Genomic DNA, 20,672 nt, shown 5'->3' with positions numbered 1-20,672 from the left:
GGGGTACAAAGCTGACACAAATCCTGCATGTCTGCACCTTGCTGTGCCTGGCAAGGCAGGTCTTTCAGGGTTAAATCAAGGCAAGTTCATGCTCTCTTTTCAACTTGCTATCGTGGATGCCCTCCTTGGAAACAGGGTGGCGTGTGACAAACGCAAACAGCTAATAAGAACAGAAGAAGGAAAAAGAGAAGTGCAGAGCTGGAAATAGTTCCTTACATAAAGGGCTAGTGCTTCAATCTCATTATTGTCTTAAGGAGCGGACACTTAGCTGCCTCCGACTCCTACGACGCAAACCACAATCTGATCAGCAATCGGCTTTGGGAACCTGGCGGGTGCCACGTGGCACCATGACACGGCCAGTGCCCCTCGGGCAGCAGCTCACCGCTGCTCCTCTGAGCTCACAGCACTCGTCCCAGTCAGCGTACGCCTGGTGGGAGCGTTCCTATGAAGCCAGAGCTGCTGTCCCACGGCCCGTAACGAGAATCACTGCGTCGGAGGGTCAGGCACGATGAGGCAGCTGGGGACGAGGCACGCAAGTCTCTCTGCCAGCCTGAAGATAGGGGATCGCTGGGGCCGCTGCCGGACACCCGAGGAAGAGGAGGTCCATATCCGTTTGCACAGGACAGCCTGGTAAAGCAATGGAGCTCCATGCAGAACATGACGGACAGAAACCAGGAGAAAAGCAAGACTGGCATCCAAAGGAACAAGCACTTCCTCAACATTAACGTGGGTGGCAAATTGTTCCAGATAGCTTACAAGGTAGCGGCCCGCTATCCCATCACCAGGCTTGGGAAGCTGGCCCTTTATACCGACCCTACGAAGAAGCTGCAGCTCTGCGATGACTACTCAGTGCAGAAGAATGAGTACTTCTTTGACAGAGATCCTTCAATTTTCCACTACATCTTCCACTTCTACCGCAGCGGGGTCCTGTGGATAATGGATGAGATGTGCCCCAGTAACTTTGTGGAGGAAATCAAGTACTGGGGAATCCATCTGAAATACTCCCAACGCTGCTGCCGGATCCTGTTTGAGGAAAAGCAAGATGAACTCAGCGAGTACCTGAAAATACAGAAGGAGCTGGAGGCAGAACTGGAGCCCCTGGACTCAGCGGAGCAGTTTGAGGGCAAATTTCTGGGACGGTTTCGGAAGATGATCTGGAACCTCATTGAGAACCCGTACTCTTCTGTCGCAGCCAAGATCATTGCTGTCATGTCGAGCTTCTTTGTGCTTATCTCCATCGTGGGCATGACACTGAGCACAGTGGAGGAGATGAAACACAAGACAGGGAAGGTGTGGATGGAGCAGCTGGAGATGATCTGTGCCATCTTCTTCACCTCTGAATACCTCATGCGGCTCATATCCTCCTCCAGCTTCAAGAACTTTTTGCGGGCAGCCTTTAATGCTGTAGACCTGGTGGCCATCCTGCCCTTCTACATCCAGATCCTCTTTGAAAATCTGGATGAAGGAGACACGCTTTACCATGAGGAACTGCACAAGGTGGAGAATGTGAGCAAGCTGGGCAAAGTCCTCAAGATCATCAAGCTCATGAGGATCTTCCGCATCCTCAAGCTGGCACGCCACTCCACCGGCCTCCGGGCCTTCGGCTTCACCATGCGCCAGTGCTACCAGCAGGTTTGCTGCCTCCTCCTCTTCATCGCCATGGGGGTCTTCACCTTCTCCGCTCTCATGCACTCAGTGGAACATGATGTCCCAGGCACCAACTTCACCAGTATCCCCTACGCATGGTGGTGGGCAGCGGTAAGGTGTGAGCATCTTCTTCCAGAGAGGGGTGCGCTGGGGCTCTGTGGGAAGGGGCTGCCCTAGTGCTCGAGGGATTCACCGCTGCTGCTGGCCAGGAAGGGGCCCAGTCTTCCCACCAGCTCAGTAATGGTGGGAAACCCAGAGCCCTGCGTGCTCTGAGAAAAGAAATCCGAGATTTGGACTAAGCTCAGCGGCTCAAAAGCCGGTGCTGGGGTGGGATGGTGGGACAGAGGTGGTGGCCTGGGAACCTCCAGGCCTGGGTTAGTGACAAGGAGGCTGTAACTCAGCCCAGGCTTTATCTGTCATGGGACCCAAGGGTTGGGCAGACGTGGTTCAGACCCGCGGGCATGGGGACAGCTGCCTGGGCCAGCCTGAGGCTTGTGCAGCATTGCAGCCCGGCTGGGCTCAGGAGATGTGAGGGGGTCAGAGCTTGTGGGGCTGAGCCGGGGGAGCCAGGGCTGCATGCGGGAACCAAGGAAAGGTGGCCACACCGTGCCTCAGCCCGTGTCCTGAGAGAGGACACAGACTGGGGTGTGCTGCAGCCGGGGACAGGAGCCCTCGTTTGCTGCCCTGCTCGTGCTGGGAGCCGGCAGCTCTGCTGAGCCAAGCACTAGAATAAACGTGGGATTACTCCCGAGGTGAGGAGCAGCTAAAGCACTTGAGAGCCAAGGGTTACGAGGGCATTTTGATTTACGGATGAAATGATCCCACAGGTGACTTCTGCTGTTATAATCCCCCTTGGCCACCACAGGCTGCCTGCTTCAAATTCATCCCTCCTCGAGGAAGTGCAAAATCACTTAGCAAAAGCACTTAGCAAAATCACCAGATTTGAGTATTTAAACGTCACAGGCTGACCCTGTCCCCGGTCAGCATGGCTCCGCGCAAAGCCCAAACCTCTCTGCCTCAGCTCTCACCCTCTCCCCCCAGTCCTGCTCCCGTCATCCAAACTCAGCTCCTCCGGGTGCATTCCTGGGCAGTGCCTCTGCTTCCCTTGCAGGGAGGGTCCGAGAAGCTTCGTTCCTGTGGGACCGGGCAGTTTACAGCCAGGAAGCACCGGAGCCGCTGCTCCGTGGGGGCAGGAAGCTCCAGCAGACAGTCTGGCTGCTGGGGAAAGTTCAGCTCGGCCATGTCCAGCTGCTTTTGAAGAGACACACGCGAAGGGGAGGAGGGAGCAGGGAGGCTTGCCTCCGGTCTCTGCCGTTGGGGCCTCATCCAGCCCTTTCCTTGGGCAATCCAAGCCTGCCGGGTGCAGCCTGGGGAGCTGAGCCCTGGCTCTGCAGGCTGCTGGAGCAGGGACAGCCGAGCTGGCTGCAGCCGCGGTGCAGTGCCGATCCCCGGTGACACCCGGCTCCCACACAGGGGCAGAGGGAGGTGGGTCCCAGCACCAGCAAGCAGGGTCTGCTGGGCTTGTTCACGTAGGATTTTATCCTTTCCCTTCCTCGCCCAGGTCAGCCTCTCCACTGTGGGCTACGGAGACACTGTACCGGACACGGTGCTCGGCAGGATGGTGGCGTTTGCCTGCATCTCCTTTGGCATCATCCTCAACGGCATGCCCATCTCCATCCTCTACAACAAGTTTTCTGACTACTATGCCAAGCTGAAGGCCCATGAGAACGAGACCAGCCACTCGCTCAAGCTCTCCAGGAGGATCCGCTTGAAGGAGCGAGTCCTGCGGAAGCTGTCAGAGTGCTGCAGAGCCGAGCCCCGCTGTCACCGCTGACCACCGGCCCTTTGCTCCCTGGACTCCCCCTCTGCCATGATGCCTCCTGCCCTCCAGCCTGGCCGTCCCTCCAGCAGGTCCTGTCCCCTAGGGAGGCTCCACAACTCGGGCAGCGAGCAGCAAGTCACAGCAGCGTCTGAGGGGGTCTGCTCCTGTACGGGTGCCGCTGCCAGCTCGGGCTGTTTGGAGGGATGAAACATGCCCGTGACTGTGTTTTGACCTTCCTCAATATTGCGTGCTGGACCCTGCTGTCCTGCAGAGCGGTCAGGAAAGGACCAGCTAAAGAGCACGCGGTACAGCCAAGGCAGGATGGCTGTCTGTCATGGTCTGGGGCATGGGACACCCTGAGGGCACAGGGAGCGAGCAGTGGGATGCATAGGGCTGAACCTTTCTGAGGATGGTAGAAGTGGACACCCACGATGTCCCAGTGTGACACCTGCGCAGGCGCTGCTCTGCTCCCGGGTTGAGTGGGACATACACAGGGCCCCCGCCGCCCGGCAGTGGCCCAGCACCCCATGACTCCTTCCCAGCCGAGCAGACGTTCAGTCCAGGCTGAGTCCAGCACGGGGATTTGGGTGAAGGCCCGCAGAAAAGGCTGCAGCCGTGCGTCCTTCCGGCCAAACCCACTTTCCTTCCCCCCGCCCTGGGAGCCTGGGGGCACGGTCCTGGCTCGGGATGCTGCTGCGATGGGAACTGCGGGCAGCCTGGGGGTGCAGAGCTGGTAGCCAGAGCATCCCCAGGAACAGGCATTTAATAAACCAGGCCGAAACCATTCATTGTCTTGGATTATTGGCCAGCCACTTCGTGTAATTCAGTAAACTGCTCGTGATTCGGGGGTGAGGAGGGGATGTCTCCCCAGGGCTCACAACCGCCTCTCCTGCCTATCGATGGGAGGACAGGGCTCTCGTGGGACGCAGGTGAGCCTGTCTGCATGTTGGTTTTGGGATGAGGTGCCTGGCCCTGGGTGGAAGAGGAGCTGGGACATCTGCATGTGCTCAGGATGTGCCAGCTGGCTCTGCCCTCTGTTCACATCCCGGTGGCAGTGGGGAGCAGTGGGGGACACGTCTGTGGGGCACAGGGGAAGGATTTGCCCTCCGGTGTGGGACCGTATCTAGTCAATGGGCTTCTAGGGGGGGATTCACCCTTTCCCTGGGTGGGATGGGGAGAGGGACCCCAGGCTGCAGGGCAGCCAGTGGTGGGGAAGGGCCAACAGCTGACGGTGCTGCTTTCGGGTGAGCGGCGGGAGGAGACTCGTGCCCGCCAGGCCAGGGTGGGATTTGATCACTTGCTGGGCTTGGAGATGAAGAGCTGCTGGTGGGGTCCTGGTGTCAGCCTGGGACCACAGTTAAGCCACTGCTGTTGGGAACTGTTGGAAAGAGGCTTGGAGGGGCTGAGCCCTCTGGCAGGGACAGCCACGCTCCCACTGAGTCCTGGACCGCAGGGGGCAAGGGGGCTGTGCCAGCGGGTGTGAGACAGGGACCCCTGCCCTGACCCCCAGCACCTACATCCGCTCCCCAGTACCCAAACTGACACCCGCCCGCTGTACACCTCCCCAGCACCGACCCGACCCCACAACATTGGTCAGCTCCGTTTTCTACCCCATTTCTCTTCCACAAGGAACCTTCTCTCTGGGCATGGCACAGCCTGCTCCGGCCATCTTCACCCAAGCCGTCCTTCCCCACCACCCACCCGCCCCGGCAGCATCACCTCTGGGCACCTCTACATTCCCACTCAACCCCAGACCCTGTCACCGCATCCCCCCACGTGCCCCCATTGCCTGCTTGGGGATCCCCCCCCCCGCCCCCCATTGCGGGCTGGCTGATGGATCCTGAGATCGTTCAGCTTCCAAGGAACGGGGCTCAGCAACCGAACCTCCCCCCCACCCTGGAGACTGCGCTGCGGCTGAATCTTCATCTCTCTGCTTGCACCACCCCTCCCTATGCGCGCAGGGTGTTTGCTCGCCCTCGGCCAGCCCCGTCCGGGGCAGCAGTCCCACAAGCAGCCCCTCAGAGAACGGCGCTTTTAATAGTTCCTCTGAATTCATTTTACAAGTCACAACAATGCAGAAATGTACAGACATTTACAGGACACTGTACAGGTGGTTTCTGTCATATATTAGTGCTCTTGCTATATACATATAGTACAGTCTGCGGGAAACCTCCGCACGGGCAAGGAAACCTGCATCCCCATGCAGGGCACCCCGAAATGGAGCTGTTGCCCTGGGGCTGCCGAGTCGCATGGGTTCATTCAGGTCGATTTAATCAGAGCTCGGCCCTGAGCCTTCCCGGGCACTACCGGGGGGTGACACCCCCCGGGGCAGAGCCAGGCACCCTCTTGCTTTGCTCTCCCCGGTCTCTTAGAGGGTTTTATGGGACAGACCCCCCGCAGAGATGCTCTGGAGGGAGTGGGAGCAGCCTCCGCCGCGGCGGTGTTTCCACCTTCCTGCTCCTCCTGCATCAGTGGCAGCCGCAGCTCCCAGCCACCATGTCGTCATACTGCTTGAGGACCACGTTCTCGTCATCATCAAAGTAGAGGAGGTTGATGGAGTAGAGCTTGTCGGGCACACAGCAGGGGCTGCTGACGCCCTCGCTCAGCTTGAGGGCGTTGATGATGGACTGCACGGTGGCATGGTTCGTCGGCCGCATGTTCTCGCCCAGCGGGAAGGGGCAGGAGCCCTTGCAGTGGTAGGCGTTGTACCCCCGAGGCGAGATGATCCAGCCGGACCAGCCAATCTCCTCGAAGTCCACGGACAAGGGATGCCGCTGGCAGGGCTGGAGCCGGTCCAGCGAGCGCGTGCTGCGTGGCCCGGTCAGCTTGGGCACCGACATCTTGGCGGGGAGAACGGGAGCCTGAGGCTGTAAATCTGCCAGAAAGGAGCACCCGAGGCCATTAGCCATTGCACGAGCCTGGGAGGAGGGAGAATGTGGCGCAGCCCCCCGGCCACCCCTCCCCACAGCCGCCTGGTGCAGCAAGCCCTTCGGCCACAACCTGTCACCAGCCCAGGCAGAGCCACCAGGAGGTGATAACCTCACAGCCCCATGGCCGCACTCAGGGCAAGCAAAATCCAGATCTGCAAGCCTGCACCCCTGCACAGACTAAACCAGAAACGAGACAGCCTCTCCCCTTGGCTGGAGAAGGAGCTTTGGATTTGAAGGAGCCCACGTGCGGGGAGCACCCCAATGCCCCATGGGCGAGGGCATGGCAGCACCGAGGGACCGGTGGGCACATGGGACCCACCTGGGAAGCTGGCCATGGGCAGGGACGCTCCCCGGCGCCCGTCATCCGTGAACAGGACCAACATGGGCTTCTTGCTCTCGTGGTGGTCCCTGCCGGACGCGAACTGCAGCGGTGAGGGATCGAGCGGGCTCCCGCCCAGGCCCTGGACCATCACCAGCAAACCCTGGTTGCTGCTTTCATCTTCGGTCCAGTCGCGAACCTGGGGAACCAAACCGGTGTCACCGCGGTGCCGCAGGCTGGGACAGGCGCCGTGCTGGTGTCCCCATGGCAGGTGCCAGGCCAGCAGACCCGGCGCCCTGTCAGCAGCGGGGCGGCGTGAACCGGGACCCCCTGTGGCCACCCTCGGTCTCCCAGCCCTGGGAAGGGGCTGCGCTGCTCCGGGGCTGCGGCACAGGGGACATCGCGGCAGGAGCCAGCGCTGGCGTTACCTGGGGAGCAGTGGGTCCGGTGCGGGGCAGGATGGGGCAGCCCCCCGGGGCTCTTGGCAGGGCTCTTACCCCCCCTCCCAAAGGCTGTATCCCCCCCGCCATGTTGCTGCACGGTCTACAGATAGGAAATTGCACTGGAGCCCGAAAGGCTGCTGGGGGTGAAATGGGTTCAAAAAACCTCCTGCACGCAAACCCCCAGGGTTCCCTCTGTGCCACCCGAACCAGGGGAAAAGCAACTCACGGCCTGCGTGATGGCGAAGACCTCCCAGCCCGAGCCCTGCAGCGGGACGAGCCTGGCTGCCAGCAGCTTCTTTCCCCCGGGGCCATCCGGCTCGCTCTTCTCCAGCACTTGGTAGACGCTGACCTGGGGAAGGCAGCAAAAGGCGGTTACCGCCAGCGTGTCCTGCCTGAGGGGAAAGACCCTGGACATAGCTACTGGGGAAAAAAAAAAGGTGGGAGACGGGGCAGTTGTCAGCTTGGATTTGTCACAATCCGCAGGTGCCTTGGCTGGTGTGTGCACAAACCAGAATGATATTTAAGAACCCGCCGTAGTTAAATCATCGTGATTCTCTGTGCAACGCGGCAACGTTCAGTGTTATGGATTTCACAGAGCCGGGCCGTGCTCTGGCTGCAGGCGAGTGACCGCAGCGTGCCAGTGGCATTCCCGGGCACAGGCTGGGGCACATCCCTGTTCCCATCCCTGTCCCCACCCCCACCCCCATCCCCATCCTGTCCCCACTCCCATGCCCATCCTGTCCCCATCCTCGTCCCCGTCCTGTCCCCCTCCTCACCTGGCAGAAGTGGTGCCTTTTGGGCCCGTCGGTGGCCCTCGGCCAGAGGCGGAAGAGATGCAGCTCTGCTGTCAGGATCTTCTCGTTCTTGGCCACGCTGGAGAGGACGAAGAGGAACCGCATCTTCTCACCGTGATCTGGAGGACAGGACGGGTTGAGAAGCAGAGCCAAACCGGGGGCGGCACCTCCGCCCGCCGCGCTTGGCCCCTTCCCGCAGCCCCGTCCCCAGCACCGCGGGGACTCCCCGCCCTTACTTTTATCCAAGAAGCTGCGGACCGTGTTGCCCTCCAGGATGTCGGGGTTCTTGGTGACACCATCCGCGTTGGCGACAGTGTTGAATAGATCCACCATGTACTGGGGTGGCTGCTTGAAGTGAGCTGGGGGGGGCGGAGGGTCTTCCATGCCAAAGACTTCCAGGAGCCTCTTGAGCGCCTCAGCCCGCCGGCTCGCCGCACCGGCCAGATTCGGGCACGCCGGCTTGGCCAGGGCCAGCAGCAGCAGGATGGTCCCCAGCATGGCTCTGCTGTCCCTGCCCTAGCTCGACTCCCCCCTGTCTCCCCAGCGCTGCATTTATAACTGGCTGGAAAGATGGATTGGAGTCAAATATGCAGAAGAGCAATCAGGAGGGTAAAGAGAGCTAATTGCTGTGCTAACAAGGTGCGAAGCTGGGCTCCTGGGCGCCCTGCACCAACTCGCCCCAGTACACAAGCAGGAGGGGAGGACGGCTCACCCCAGCACTCTCCGGGGCTGGCAGGGGACACGGGGGTCTGGGGCCACGCAGCCCCTCGGCCAGGCCTTGGCTGGGCTGCATTTGCTCTCCGTAGGAGACTAACTGGTTTTTAATGATGGCACTAATGGGACAAACAGGAGGACCTTTGTGTGGAGGAATGCAGCCCCCCCCCCCGACAGGCCAGCGGGCTGGATGAGCATCCCATTCCCATCCCTGTCCTGCTGCAGCAGCTCATGCCGCCCTGCACCGCGGCCGCTGCCGGGAGTGAGGAGCCTCGGGCGGCTCGGTGTCACACCGACGTCCCCATCCCATGTCCCTGTCAAGCGTGCAGAGTGGGGTGCCCGGGGACCCTTCACACAGCAGGGGCAGCCCAGGCTGCGCATCCCCCACGCTCCCCGCTGCAACGCCTGTGCAAAGGAGCCCGGTGAGCCGAGACCACGGTGCAAAGCGGGTTTCCAGTGGAGAACCGGCAGCCCCAGGGCTGCAGCTTCCGTCCGCAGCGCTGCTGGGCCCTGGGCTGTGGCAGTAACTCAGCAGCAAGAGGAACCAAACCGAAATTAAGCTTTTTTTTGTTTTTTTTAAAAGTAGCCAATTGGCTTCCTGGGGATTAAAAGGCATTTGCTGCTAATTCCTGAATGCGCGATATTAATGACTTATCATGAGAACCCCATGGACTCTGGATGACGGGATAAAAGCCAATTCTTTTGCTCTTATTCCCCAGTCACAGAGAAACCGGGTTGGTGAAGGTGGATGTGTTGACACAGGACACTTGGACTCTTTACATTTGCCATTTGTTTTAATGCCACGTCATTGAACAGAAAAAATAAGCATCATACAATACCCGCCAGTGCATCAGATAAAAAGAGCAGGATTAGAAAAGCCTGTTAGATCTTACAGGGAACAGGGAAACCCCCCGTGAATGAGGCCCATGGGTGTGGGCTCTCTGGGAGGCTTGGCACGGAGAGGGGAAGGTACGGGAGCGGAGCCAGCACCGTCCATCTGTCTGTCTGCCGGCAGGGACTGAGCGGTGATCCCCGGCCCCGCAGGCACCCGGCCGAAGCACTTCCAGGCCAACGCCATAGGAGACAAGCCGAAGGCTACTTGCCCAGTTGGTGTCTATAATTTATTCTAACGCAATGCTTGGCGGGTGAAAGGGCTGTTAATTATCCAGAACAGGCAGGGAGGCAATGACAGGCTTGAGTTAATTAATAGAGGAAGCTATTCGTATCCTCTGGATCCTTTCCTTCCCCTTCCCAGCTCACCAGCGGCAGCGGCATGTCCTGCAGGATAACTGGGGCTGCCTGCAGAGGGGACATCTCTGCCCCAACATGCCTACCTACCTGTTTCCCTCTCCCCTCCAACTCCTGCTCCACATTTCGTACATGGGAGCAGCCATGGCTGCGCAACCCCCGGCCCGTGCCAAACGGCTGTATCCCTCCACGCTGCATCCTCCTGGGGTGCTTGGGCGGACGGAGGGGCCATGGAGCTGCACAGCAGAGCCCCAAGGAGCTGCGAATTGCCCATGATGTTTATTTTACAAGCCGCAAAACATTTTGGAGAGGGTTCATTTATACAAGCGCTGTTTAAAATAGCTTTTATTCAAAAAATAGCCTTCTCTCATTTACATATACTACAGACAGTCTGGCGGGGGTCTTGCAGGAGCCCCACCTGCAGCTCCCCAGCCCCACTACCCCCTGCACTTGCACTGCCGGATGGCAACGACGGTGCGAACGTGGTCTCGGCGGCTCCTGAACGTGTGTACGTCGTACCGGTGAGGGGCACAGCGGCTGGAGGCGGCTTCTGCCCAAACCAGACATTTCTCTCCGCCTTGTGATTCCCTGCAGTTAGAGACAAACCCAGTACATCCCCTGGCCCCCACGTTTCATCACCTGGAAAAAGGGCAGATGCCCCGGACCAGGGTGGGGGAGAAGGGAGGCAGCTTTCTTCTGGCCGCATCTATTCCTTACTCCTGGTGTAACTCGGTGAACCATCTCCTCCCTCTCTGCCTGTGCAAAGCAGGGGTTATTTCTTTCTTTGTGGTCTGATTTGCTTCCCTTTGCATTCTCCATGTTTCTGTGTCTGCAAGCAACACAAAGCGCTGCCCCCCGGCCTGAAACAACTGTCTGGACCCACTCTGCCCCACAGCATCCCCCTCCTCCTCCTCCTCCTCCTGCCCCACGGCATTGCCAGCAGGCGAGCGGCAGGAATGGCACATCCCAGGCTGGAGAAAGCCACTGTCGGGACCCATCTGTGTCTGCTATCATGGGGGACCACAAGCTCCATAACCAGCTGCCCAAGGGGCCGAATTCGGCGGCATCATCGTCGGCAGGTTATTCTTCATCCCTTGAAGCAACGGAGCAGTGTGCTGCTGTAGCACCGCTGCAAACACTGCTCTGCTTCACCTTTGTCCCTACGTGGTTAGACACAGCCCAGAGGGTGAGCTGTGGGTGCTGCCCAAAATCCGCTCCCGTGTTACCCTCCCAGGTCCTGTCCCGGGAGCAGCAGATGTATTACTTGAGAGGAATGGGAAGAGCTCAGACCTGCGTCTGAATGTGTGCGGATGTGCCCGGGAGCGAGAAGGGCCAGATCCCGGCAGCTGTGCTTACCTAAGCAAGCAGGGGTCCCCCGAGGAGCAGCTGCCCAAGCACCTTCCCACATCAATTTCCTGCAAAGATTTGCAAAACAAAGGCGTGAAAATCCCCCGCAGCACCCCACTGGGGACACCCCAGGGGACCGGCCGCCTGTCCCTGCGCCCACCGCCCACCCTCCCTCCTCAGGCTGAACGTAGGCCCCTGAGAAAGGGCAGCAGCGAGGCCAAGCTTGTAAGGAGAAGTATTTTGGGGGCACACCAGTGTTTTTTGAGTCAGAGGTGCCTGTGCACAAAGGTATGCTGAAGTAGAGAGTAGAGTCTCTGTTGAACTGAGCTTCAGACTTACTTAATGATTAAATAATCTTTAAAATAAATATCTCACTGCTCCCTTAATTATTTTTTAAAGAAATCCTCACCCCAAAGAAAAGGCCATTTGTTACTTTATGGCACTGATGTATACGCAAATTAGTGGCAGTAAAATACATTTTATAGCACAAGATAATGTAAATGTGAGATTTTTACCACTATAGCTTGTTGCCAGGGTGTGCTTAGCTCTACCAGGGTGAAGCCGCCCATGTCAGAGCACCCACCCGGCTGTTCAAACCCCACGCGTGGGCCCCACAGCACAGCTGAGCCCACCAGAGAGGAGGCCAAGCCACGGGAAACCAACCTTGAGACGTTCCTCCCTGTGTCCTGCAGAGCTGCGCACAACTTCGTAATAATATTCCACCTGGGAAACGCGATAGCATTTTTCCTTCATTTCGCAGTTCTCCAACGTCCGAACCACCTCCCCACCTTGTGGGTTTTTGACTAGAGCGGTGTTGAACTTTGTGGGCATGCAGAAAAGTCCGTCTGCAAGGAAACAAGGAAATTGAATCTGGGGCTGCATCTGAGGCCGCTGTGGCCGCAGCATCTTCACCGGGGGTCTGCCGTGCGGCACAGACGCAGCGTCAGGCTCCGGCGTCCAGCACCCGGCATGGAAAGTGCCGTTTTCTGTGTGAGGGTCCCCAGCTGAGAGTTTGGGGCTCATTCCTTCACCAGCTCAGGGCCTCAGCAACAGGTTTTGTGCCTCCATCTCAGTTTCAGGCCACAGGGCAAAGAGAGGTTATTCTGGGTGCAAGTTGTGAATCCTGCACCTGACCCTGTGAAAGCCCCATCTCTGGGGAGACAGCTTGAGCTATTACACATTATCTTTGAGAAAAAAAGGTCTTTGAACATAAAATATTAATGGCAGCGCTTTTTCCAGAGACGTGCTCCGCACCAGCGAGCTGGGGAACATTATTTAACATTTACTCATTCAGCATTTCTCTCTGGATTTGCCAGCGGGCTGTGCCCTGCGCGGGCTTCTCGGATGCTGGAGCCGGTGTCACCGGCTCTCCTGGAGACATATTCCCCCGGGCACCTCCAAAGGATTTCCTTTGGGCTGGGCTCTCAGCTCTCCATGCAAGCAGATGAGCCGGCTGGGGCTGGGGCGATGGAGGCGGCATCTCCCCATGTCAGCACGAGTTATTTCATCTGCCCTCCCCGCGTCGTGGGATGGAAGAAGGCTGGCACAAGAGGGGAGGGAAGGGAAGGCAGGCGATGGCCCTGGTTCTAGGGGCGCAGGACCGAGTGCTCCTTTGCCTTTTCTTTCCCTATTCAAGCTTTAACTCAAAGAAAAATTCCCAGGGCAAAAAAACCCTTATGCTTGGCTTTGACATACCTAGTCTGACTGTTAAGGAAGCCGTGCAGAGAGCAGGGCGAAGCGGGGCTTTGGGAGGACATGCCAAAAGCCCCCATCTTTGCTGCTGTGTCACCTCCAGGCCAGGACACGCCGCCTCCGTGGCAGGTCCCGGCTGGCCCAGGCAGGGGCTCAGCAGCCGGAGAGGAGAGAGAGAGGCTCCTCCAGCAATAACTCATGTCCACTTGGAAGGCAAGCGGCACAGACTGTCCTGCCTGGCTCAGTCCTGTGTAGACAGAAACAGTTTATCTGCTAAATCTCCCACCTTTTCTCTCCCTCACCAAGTAAATTAGGATTAAAATCTCCGTTGCATGAGCTAGAGGAGGAGAAGAAGGATGACTAAGTCAGTCTTGGGTTTTGGCTCTAAACAGGACCTAGTTGTGCCCTGTCCCAGCCCTCGGGTGCGGGTCCTTCAGGGTTTGTGTTTGGTTCCTGGCTTTAAAACGGTTGTGAGAGTTTCCTGCCCCCTCCCAGCTAGTTCATCAGCTGCTGGAGGAGATTCCTTTGTTCCAGGATGGGGCTGTGTTTTCAGGAGAGGGAAAAGCCTTTTCTGAAAGCAAATCTCTCTGGGATGCCTTAAGAGGGGGACAAAATGACAACTGATTTCTGGAAGCCAGTATTTCTGGGTGAGATTTTAACATCCTTCTCCAGGCCCCCCCGCTCCTTTGACATTGCCAGTCTTTAACATGACACTGAAAGTGTCAGCCTGACTTTACAGGGGAAAATCCAGAAGGAAAGTGCCGAGACCCGCCCTAGGGCAGAAGCAAAGCTGGGAGCGAGTCCACATTTCCCAGCCCTGGGCCATTATCACTGAATGAGCCACCGTCCATTAGCCACCCTGGGGACAAGAGCATCGTCCAGCACCTTCCACTCACACGTCTGGGAAGTAAATGCTGATTCTCCCACCTCTGGAAAAAAGCACTTCACACTGCCTAATGTTCTTTTCCACTTGCTGTGTCTTGCAGCCGGATTACACAAGCGGCAGGGCTGCGGGAGCACGGATGCCTGGGTGCCGAGCCTCCTCCAGCTCCCGGAGGATGGGACACACATCCGCAAGCAGAGCCCCTTGGGGGTTTGTTTTCTCTGCCACCCATCTGGCTTCCCCAGCCGCTCTCTAGCTCAGGCCCCTTCGCTGCTTTTCAGGCTCACATTAGGACTCGCATTGGCCTCTGTCCCTCTCTAGTGGCTGCTGTATGGCCGTGTCACGGGAGCTGCCGGGAAGGTTTTAACGGGATGGTTTTAGATGCAGAAATGCCAATAAAATGCCATCCACAAATTCCAGGAGAACTGATTTTATCAAGTAGTTGTGGAAAATCATTTCAACACGACTTTCCATTCTGATAAAAACAGATCAGCTCATCTTCACTGATGTGACTCTCGGGTTATTTTATGTGTGAACTCACAGGACAGCACACCAGTTCAGGACGAACCAGTTCAGCTTTATCCCAGTGGAAGGTTTTGACCTGTCTGGAACGATTTAGTTTGGAGTTTCCATTTCCAAGTGATTTTTGAAACATCAGTGTAGTTCCCTGGTGCTGAGATGAAAGGGCATTTCAGACCGTCAGAAAGGAAACTCCATTTTTGAGTGGTTGCTAAGTAAGTGGTCTGTTTTCGGTCGAGCTTTTATCATCAGGTTGTTTTTCTTGCTTTGAGTGGGGGGGTTGGAGCGGAGACCCCCAAGGTCCCTCCCAGCCTGGGTTACTCCAATTCTGTGATCTCTGGTTAGAGGACACTTCCCCGTAACACGAGGTGGTTGTATTTCCATCCTCGTACCATGCACAGGGGCAGAGAATTACCATTTCACCTGCAGACCTGTGCTTTAAGGGCCCAGCAACAGAAAGGAAAAGAAAACCCAAAGCCCGACAGCGTAAAATACAATCCCATTCCCACCTAAGGCAAAGGTGGTTTGCGCAGCAGACCGGAGCGTTGTTAGATCACGCTCTGAGCTCTGACGTTGGCGCTGGTCACACAGGAGGGCTCGTCCCCGTATTCCTGGAGGGAGGGGAGCTCTCCATCGGTCCCATACCTGCACCGTAGGTTGGGTCAGAGCATCTCCCCACGTCGACCGTGACCTCCCAGGGAGAGTCTGGAAAGAAGGTTTTCAGAGCTGGGAGACGGAGACATTCCTCGGGGCACGTGCCGCAGTGACAGCCGTCGACCACCTCCACCTCCCGAACGCCTTCAAAGAGCAGGAGCCGCTCCACGTGCACGCGGGCAGGCTCGCAGCAGGAACCCGCAGGGCAGGAGCGCAGGGCTCCCGGCCGCAGCGGCGAGTCGGGGCGCCTGACCTGCAGCTGCACGGAACAGGGCAAGTGGCATATACACTGGTAAAAACACGTCACGGAGAACAACTTCCAGCATCAGCTCCCTGAGAAAAACCTCTTCTGACCTAGAACTGACTCGGCTTTTACTCCGTTCTCCCTGCACGGCAGCACTGCGTTGCTGTGGTGCTGCCCTTCCCAGTGACACATTGGTATCAAAACTGTTTATTCCCCAAAACCCCGCTACAATCAGCTGAACTGTACTGGCTAAAGCAGTCCTCGTATCACCCCAGGCTCCTGATCTGGAGGGTCAGCGTGATGACAGCTCTGGGGAACGAATGCGGACCTGCCCGCCTGGAAGATGTTGCACCAGCGGTGCCACAGTGGTGACAAGAGTGGGACAAGTGGCAACCAGATTTTTCACAGTTACAGCCCCCCAGACGAACACTCACAGGACACACACACGCGCAGCACCCTGCAGAGCTTGTTTCTGTTCCCTCTCCAGGGTTAGTTATCCTGGTGGAGATGGGACTTTAGGCAATGTCAGCTCTCCTGGGATGAGGAGAGCATCGCAGCCTGTGCATAGCTGTTTCCCCAAATGCACAGGCTCCTTCTAATCCCTCCTAGGAGTGACACATGGCGTGTGATAAGGGAATGACATAAGCACCTCAAAGGCCAGATATTCGTCGTGAAATCACGGGTCCTGCCAGTTTTGCTCAACCAGGCAGAAAAAGGCCTCCAACCCCTCTACATATAGGACACCGGCTCTCACGTACAGCAAATGTGGCTGAAAGAGTTGGTCTTGCTGCTGGGCTGGGGGAGGACAGAAATACGCTTGGATGCTGCCTGGAGCAGCCGGGTAGGTGCTGGGATAGCCCTTCAGCCCAGCTCCGGCCCCTCCTCTGCCACGAGGTATCCAGCACTGCTGGATAGTTTCCATTTGTCTAGCCTGCCTAATTCACTGCTTGCTGGCTAAGGGAGGACAAGAGGCTCAGTGACGGGTTTTCTGCAACGCAGAAGCCCAAACCAGGTATTTTAAAACATGTATAAAATCACAGCCCCAGGCACCAGTGTGTGACCTTCACCCAGACCCAACTGCTCCTGCCACCGGGATGACACAAACACACTTTTCTCACCTTCTTGCTTCTAAGGAAATCGAGCATGGAGGAGTGTCTGGAGAGCCCCAGGAGGCCGGGGTGGGGGGAGCTGATCCGCTGGGACAGGCAGCTGGACCGGCACTTTCCAACGTCCATGCTGAGAGGACTGCCAGAGACATCTGTGAAACACAAGATTGACAAAAGGATTACTCCTCGCTATTTGCGTGATGCTGGGGAGGCCCAAGCTCAAACCAGGGCCGAGTACAACACAAACACTGAACAAAAAGACATGGTCCGCCCCTGGGAAGTCTGCCTGGGAGGGAGATTCCTTCAGCCCGAGCACCTGCGGAAATCCCAGAGAGAAAGCCCTTCACTAGCACTGCCAACGCGTCTACTGTGTTTGCAGACCAGAAGTAAAACATTTCATAATCGACTAGTAAGTGCACTACAGAATAAAAAGAATGCAATTAAAAATTCATTAGGAAACAACAGGTTTTATTTTCATTAGTGAGCTCATGAAGGATGGGGTGAGAAGAGATGAAAACATTGACTAGCAACGGGAAAATGTGAATGCTCAGCTGTCGCTGAGCTGCAGACCTTGAACACACTGAACAAGCCTGAGCACCGAGCGGATTCAGGGCAGAAAGAGAAACCCAGCTCTCCCTGCCTAGAGCCCGAGGAACCTGTTCATGGAGCTGTGCGAGCTGAAAACAAATCTGCCCACCCCCGCCGCCAAATCCCAATTCCACAGCTCCCCAAACCCGCTGCATTGCCACATTAGCACTACTGGCAGAGGACGGGAAGGTGGGAACGGGTGTGGGGACAGGGGAGACACGGCACCACGGCATCCAGGGTTAGATCCGTTTACTCTGCTGTATTTTCAGTTTGCAAAATATCGGTGGTTATTGGCTAACGGCTGTTCCTTCTGGAAATCCTTCTAAAACGAGCTATTTTTCCCCAATAGCGCTGTCCTTACTCAAAGGGTTGATTGATGTAAATCCTCATTTTATCATGTAATAGGGAAGAAAACTGGCCTTAAAAGCGCCCACTGAGTAGTTCAACACCACTATAATTCATTTGCTTTAACCTGCCGGAGTTGCAGACCCAGTGTGTGCTGTAAAACTTTAATTTTGCGTTAATTTAAAAACTGATCTTCAGTGTCAGTGCGAGAGACTGCCACCATCACCACGCTGCACGACACCAGGAAATACGTAGGGACATTTTAAACTCACGTTTGGGTTACAGCTGCTGCTAGCTGCCTGAGGATTTCTTTGCCCAGGGACGGGAGCCAGCAGTAAGCCAGGCAGCAATTTGCAGTGTATCAGCCATTCCCCGGTGCGATCCCTGCGGATGCTCCTCACCCACAGCAAGGGCACAGACAGCTCCTCACTTCGCAAAGGACACTTTGCCAGCTGAAGACACTGTTAGCCCCTGCTCTCCCATCCTGGCAGTGATACAGGCCGTGTTTATTATTTTTATCACTACCTATTACTATTTTTACTATTTTCATCAGTATTTACTCTCCTAAAGTTGTTTCCTCTGGAGATGACAAGCTGTCACTGCTTGTGATAGTTCTTAATTTGGATATGATCATTCTATAATTCCTACCGTTCACATAAGAACCTGATACTTTGCAAACACTAACGGCTAAATTTGTACAAGGACTGCTCTCATGCACTGAAAAAACCCTAAGACACCCCAGACTTTCGGCTATACAGTAGTTTAAAGCCATTTTCACATATCTGTGCTAAAATCAGCTGAAGCTCATTTTATGTAGCCTTGCTGCCACTGCAAGGGGAACTGAGACCAAAGGCTACTCCTGAAGGCCACAGACTTTTTTTCTGCTGAACAAACGGAGCTATTTCCTACTTTCTCTGCACAGTAAAGTCAGGACACCCTGTTGTCTTGCTGACAGCCCTTCCAACGTTAATCCTGGGAAGCAAAAGTCTGCAGTAGTCCTGAACTTATGTAGTACCAGAGGCAAACACAGAATTCAAGCACAGAATTCAACCGCATTGCAGCACACTGGTACAGAAAATAAAGCCTCCGTCATGCAGATGAACAGACCTAGGGGCCAGGCTACTCATCGGTTCCTATTCTACCAAACACGCTTTAAGTGTTGGATTATCTAGGCGACGAGTCCCCAGCATATTTCTGTCCTTAATCCCTGTCCTGGTTTTGGCTAGGACAGAGTTAATTTTCTTCCTAGTAGCTGGTATAGTGCTGTGTTTTGGATTTGGTAGGAAAAGAATGTTGATAACACACTGATGTTTTTAGTTGTTGCTAAGTAGTGTTTATACTAAGTCAAGGATTTTTCAGCTTCTCGTGCCCAGCCAGCAAGAAGGCTGGAGGGGCACAAGAAGCTGGGAGGGGACACAGCCAGGACAGCTGACCCAAACTGGCCAAAGAGCTATTCCATACCATATGACATCATGCCCAGTATATAAACTGGGGGGAGTTAACTGGGAGGGGGGATCGCGGCTCGGGAACTAACTGGGCATCGGTCAACGAGTGGTGAGCAATTGCATTGTGCACCACTTACTTTGTATAGTTTAATTCTTTTAGTATTGCTATTGTCATATTATTATTATCATTATCATTGTTTTTCATTCCTTTCTGTCCTATTAAACTGTCTTTATCTCAGCTCACGAGGTTTTTTTTTCCTGATTCTCTCCCCATCCCAGGGGTGGGGGGGCAGTGAGCGAGTGGCTGCGTGGTGCTTAGCTGCCGGCTGGGGTTAAACCACGACAATCCCCTAAGGGAAAAGTCACTAGGATCATTTCACCATAAAGAAACATCCGAGGGTTGATGGGCAGGGCGTCAGTGGGGAAGCTTAAAGGATCCGGGTTTCTCGTGGGCAAGGGGGGAACTCACCATGCCCAACGTGGAGGAAATGGCTCTGCCTCCTGCAGCAGCCCCTCTCTGCAAACAGGTTCCCTCGCTCGTCCTCCCTGCCGACGGCTCCGGCACCTGCAGGCACAAACCACCAAGCCCAGCGTTACCCCAGTTACAGTTCACCACCTTTCCTGCTTGAGCTGGGAGGAGGCGCTGAGCCCCGAGCACAAGTCTCCGGCCACCTGCGGTCTTGAACCAAATGGCTTCAGCACAAGGAAGAGAGTTAGAGTAGTTATAAATCGACGTTACCATTTGACCTCTCAGACCTGGCTAGTTGGGCTAAACACCCTGTCTGTTTAATTATTCCAAGAGAACGCTGTGTTTAGCAGTGTTCCATCTTAGGACATCCGTCCGCTGCTCTCTTCTGCTTCCACGTTACTGCAATGCGAGCTCGGGCAAGGGGAGTAATCTCACACGGCACAAAGCAGCTCACGGGCACTAAGCTCCCCAAAGATTTCTGCACAGCAGCTTCCTCTGAGACAAACCCCAAATTATTTGCTGAGTGCAGACAATCCTCCGTGCTGCTCACAGGGAAACACCGTAGAAAACATACATTGTGCCTATACAGAAGCATCAGATACAAACGAAGCCCGCGCACAGCCTCGCACCACACACCCGCACGAGCCCTTTTCTTTCCTATGCGAGAGGCCAAAGCAGCGAGAAGGAAAAAGGAACTTACTAGCAAAGATGGGAGCATGCAAGAGCCCTGCGAAGAAGACTGCAGCTAGTGGGTCCTGCATTCTGCACCATGGGAAAGGCAAAAAGGTCTCCAGTATCTCTGATACTTATACCGGGCCCTCCCCCAGCAGGCGAGAAGGTGAACAGCTCGGAGCCAAATGGGTTCGCATATCGCCAGCAAATGTCTCCAGATTGGGATCTGAACAAACACCTAAGCAGCCCGGGCAGCGATGGCATCTCTCCCACAACATGTCTCCAGGGATCAGGCTTCGAGCAAACTTCAAAGTGTTTCTTGAGAGCAACTGGTTTTGCTCCCAGCCTGGGGCAGCTCCCTTGGGGGTCTTTGTTCTTACCACCACTTTCAAACTAATTAAGTTTGAGGTGACCTGGAGTCACTTTCAAGTCCCCTCATTTGAAAGGAACATGCATCCTTCATCCTCACTCATGGCCTTTTTATCTAGGGACAACCCTCTTCTGCTCCTCCACAACACCGAAACTGAGACAAAGCTGGCTCTCTGATCAAGATGGCAACACAGCAGGACTCAGCCACATCGGCGATGACAGCGTGTTCCCCACGACCACACGGAGAGGCCTGCAGCTCTGCTCTTGCCTCTTTTCACTGTGACTGAGCCCTGGAGCCAAGAGGAGGCATCTTTCTTTCTAGCTTCTTAAATACATATAGGAAAGTACTAGTGTCCCGCGTTCTGGAAACAGTAGAGGCACAGATGGTGCTTGTGTGATGTAAGGGACTCTCGCCGACACGC

At 56.0% G+C, this 20,672-nt stretch overlaps 3 protein-coding genes across 3 annotated transcripts; 1 reads left to right on the top strand and 2 right to left on the bottom strand.

Moving 5' to 3' along the window:
• Window positions 1–508: 508 nt before the first annotated feature.
• Window positions 509–3,481, top strand: LOC127025644 (potassium voltage-gated channel subfamily V member 2-like). The gene is given in 3 exon segments (XM_050910706.1): window positions 509–605; window positions 608–1,758; window positions 3,209–3,481. Coding segments are annotated over 3 exon segments (1,521 nt in total).
• A 2,456-nt stretch (window positions 3,482–5,937) lies between these two features.
• On the bottom strand, window positions 5,938–8,453 carry LOC127025643 (bone morphogenetic protein 2-B-like). Its single transcript, XM_050910705.1, has 5 exons — window positions 8,192–8,453; window positions 7,938–8,074; window positions 7,388–7,510; window positions 6,719–6,917; window positions 5,938–6,344 (listed from the first exon to the last, which is right to left on the bottom strand). The coding sequence occupies exons 1-5, from the start codon at window positions 8,451–8,453 to the stop codon at window positions 5,938–5,940; spliced, it is 1,128 nt and encodes a 375-aa protein (XP_050766662.1).
• A 1,901-nt stretch (window positions 8,454–10,354) lies between these two features.
• LOC127025717 (uncharacterized) lies at window positions 10,355–19,970 on the bottom strand. Its single transcript, XM_050910805.1, has 7 exons — window positions 19,910–19,970; window positions 19,210–19,305; window positions 16,375–16,514; window positions 15,004–15,271; window positions 11,928–12,109; window positions 11,274–11,332; window positions 10,355–10,505 (listed from the first exon to the last, which is right to left on the bottom strand). The coding sequence occupies exons 1-7, from the start codon at window positions 19,968–19,970 to the stop codon at window positions 10,355–10,357; spliced, it is 957 nt and encodes a 318-aa protein (XP_050766762.1).
• Between the last annotated feature and the right edge of the window lie 702 nt (window positions 19,971–20,672).

The sequence above is a fragment of the Gymnogyps californianus genome, chromosome 24 (assembly GCF_018139145.2).
Source record: "Gymnogyps californianus isolate 813 chromosome 24, ASM1813914v2, whole genome shotgun sequence".
Taxonomy (NCBI): domain Eukaryota; kingdom Metazoa; phylum Chordata; class Aves; order Accipitriformes; family Cathartidae; genus Gymnogyps; species Gymnogyps californianus.
The sequence above is the reverse complement of the archived record's forward strand: the minus strand, read 5'-3'. Positions and strand labels throughout refer to the sequence as shown.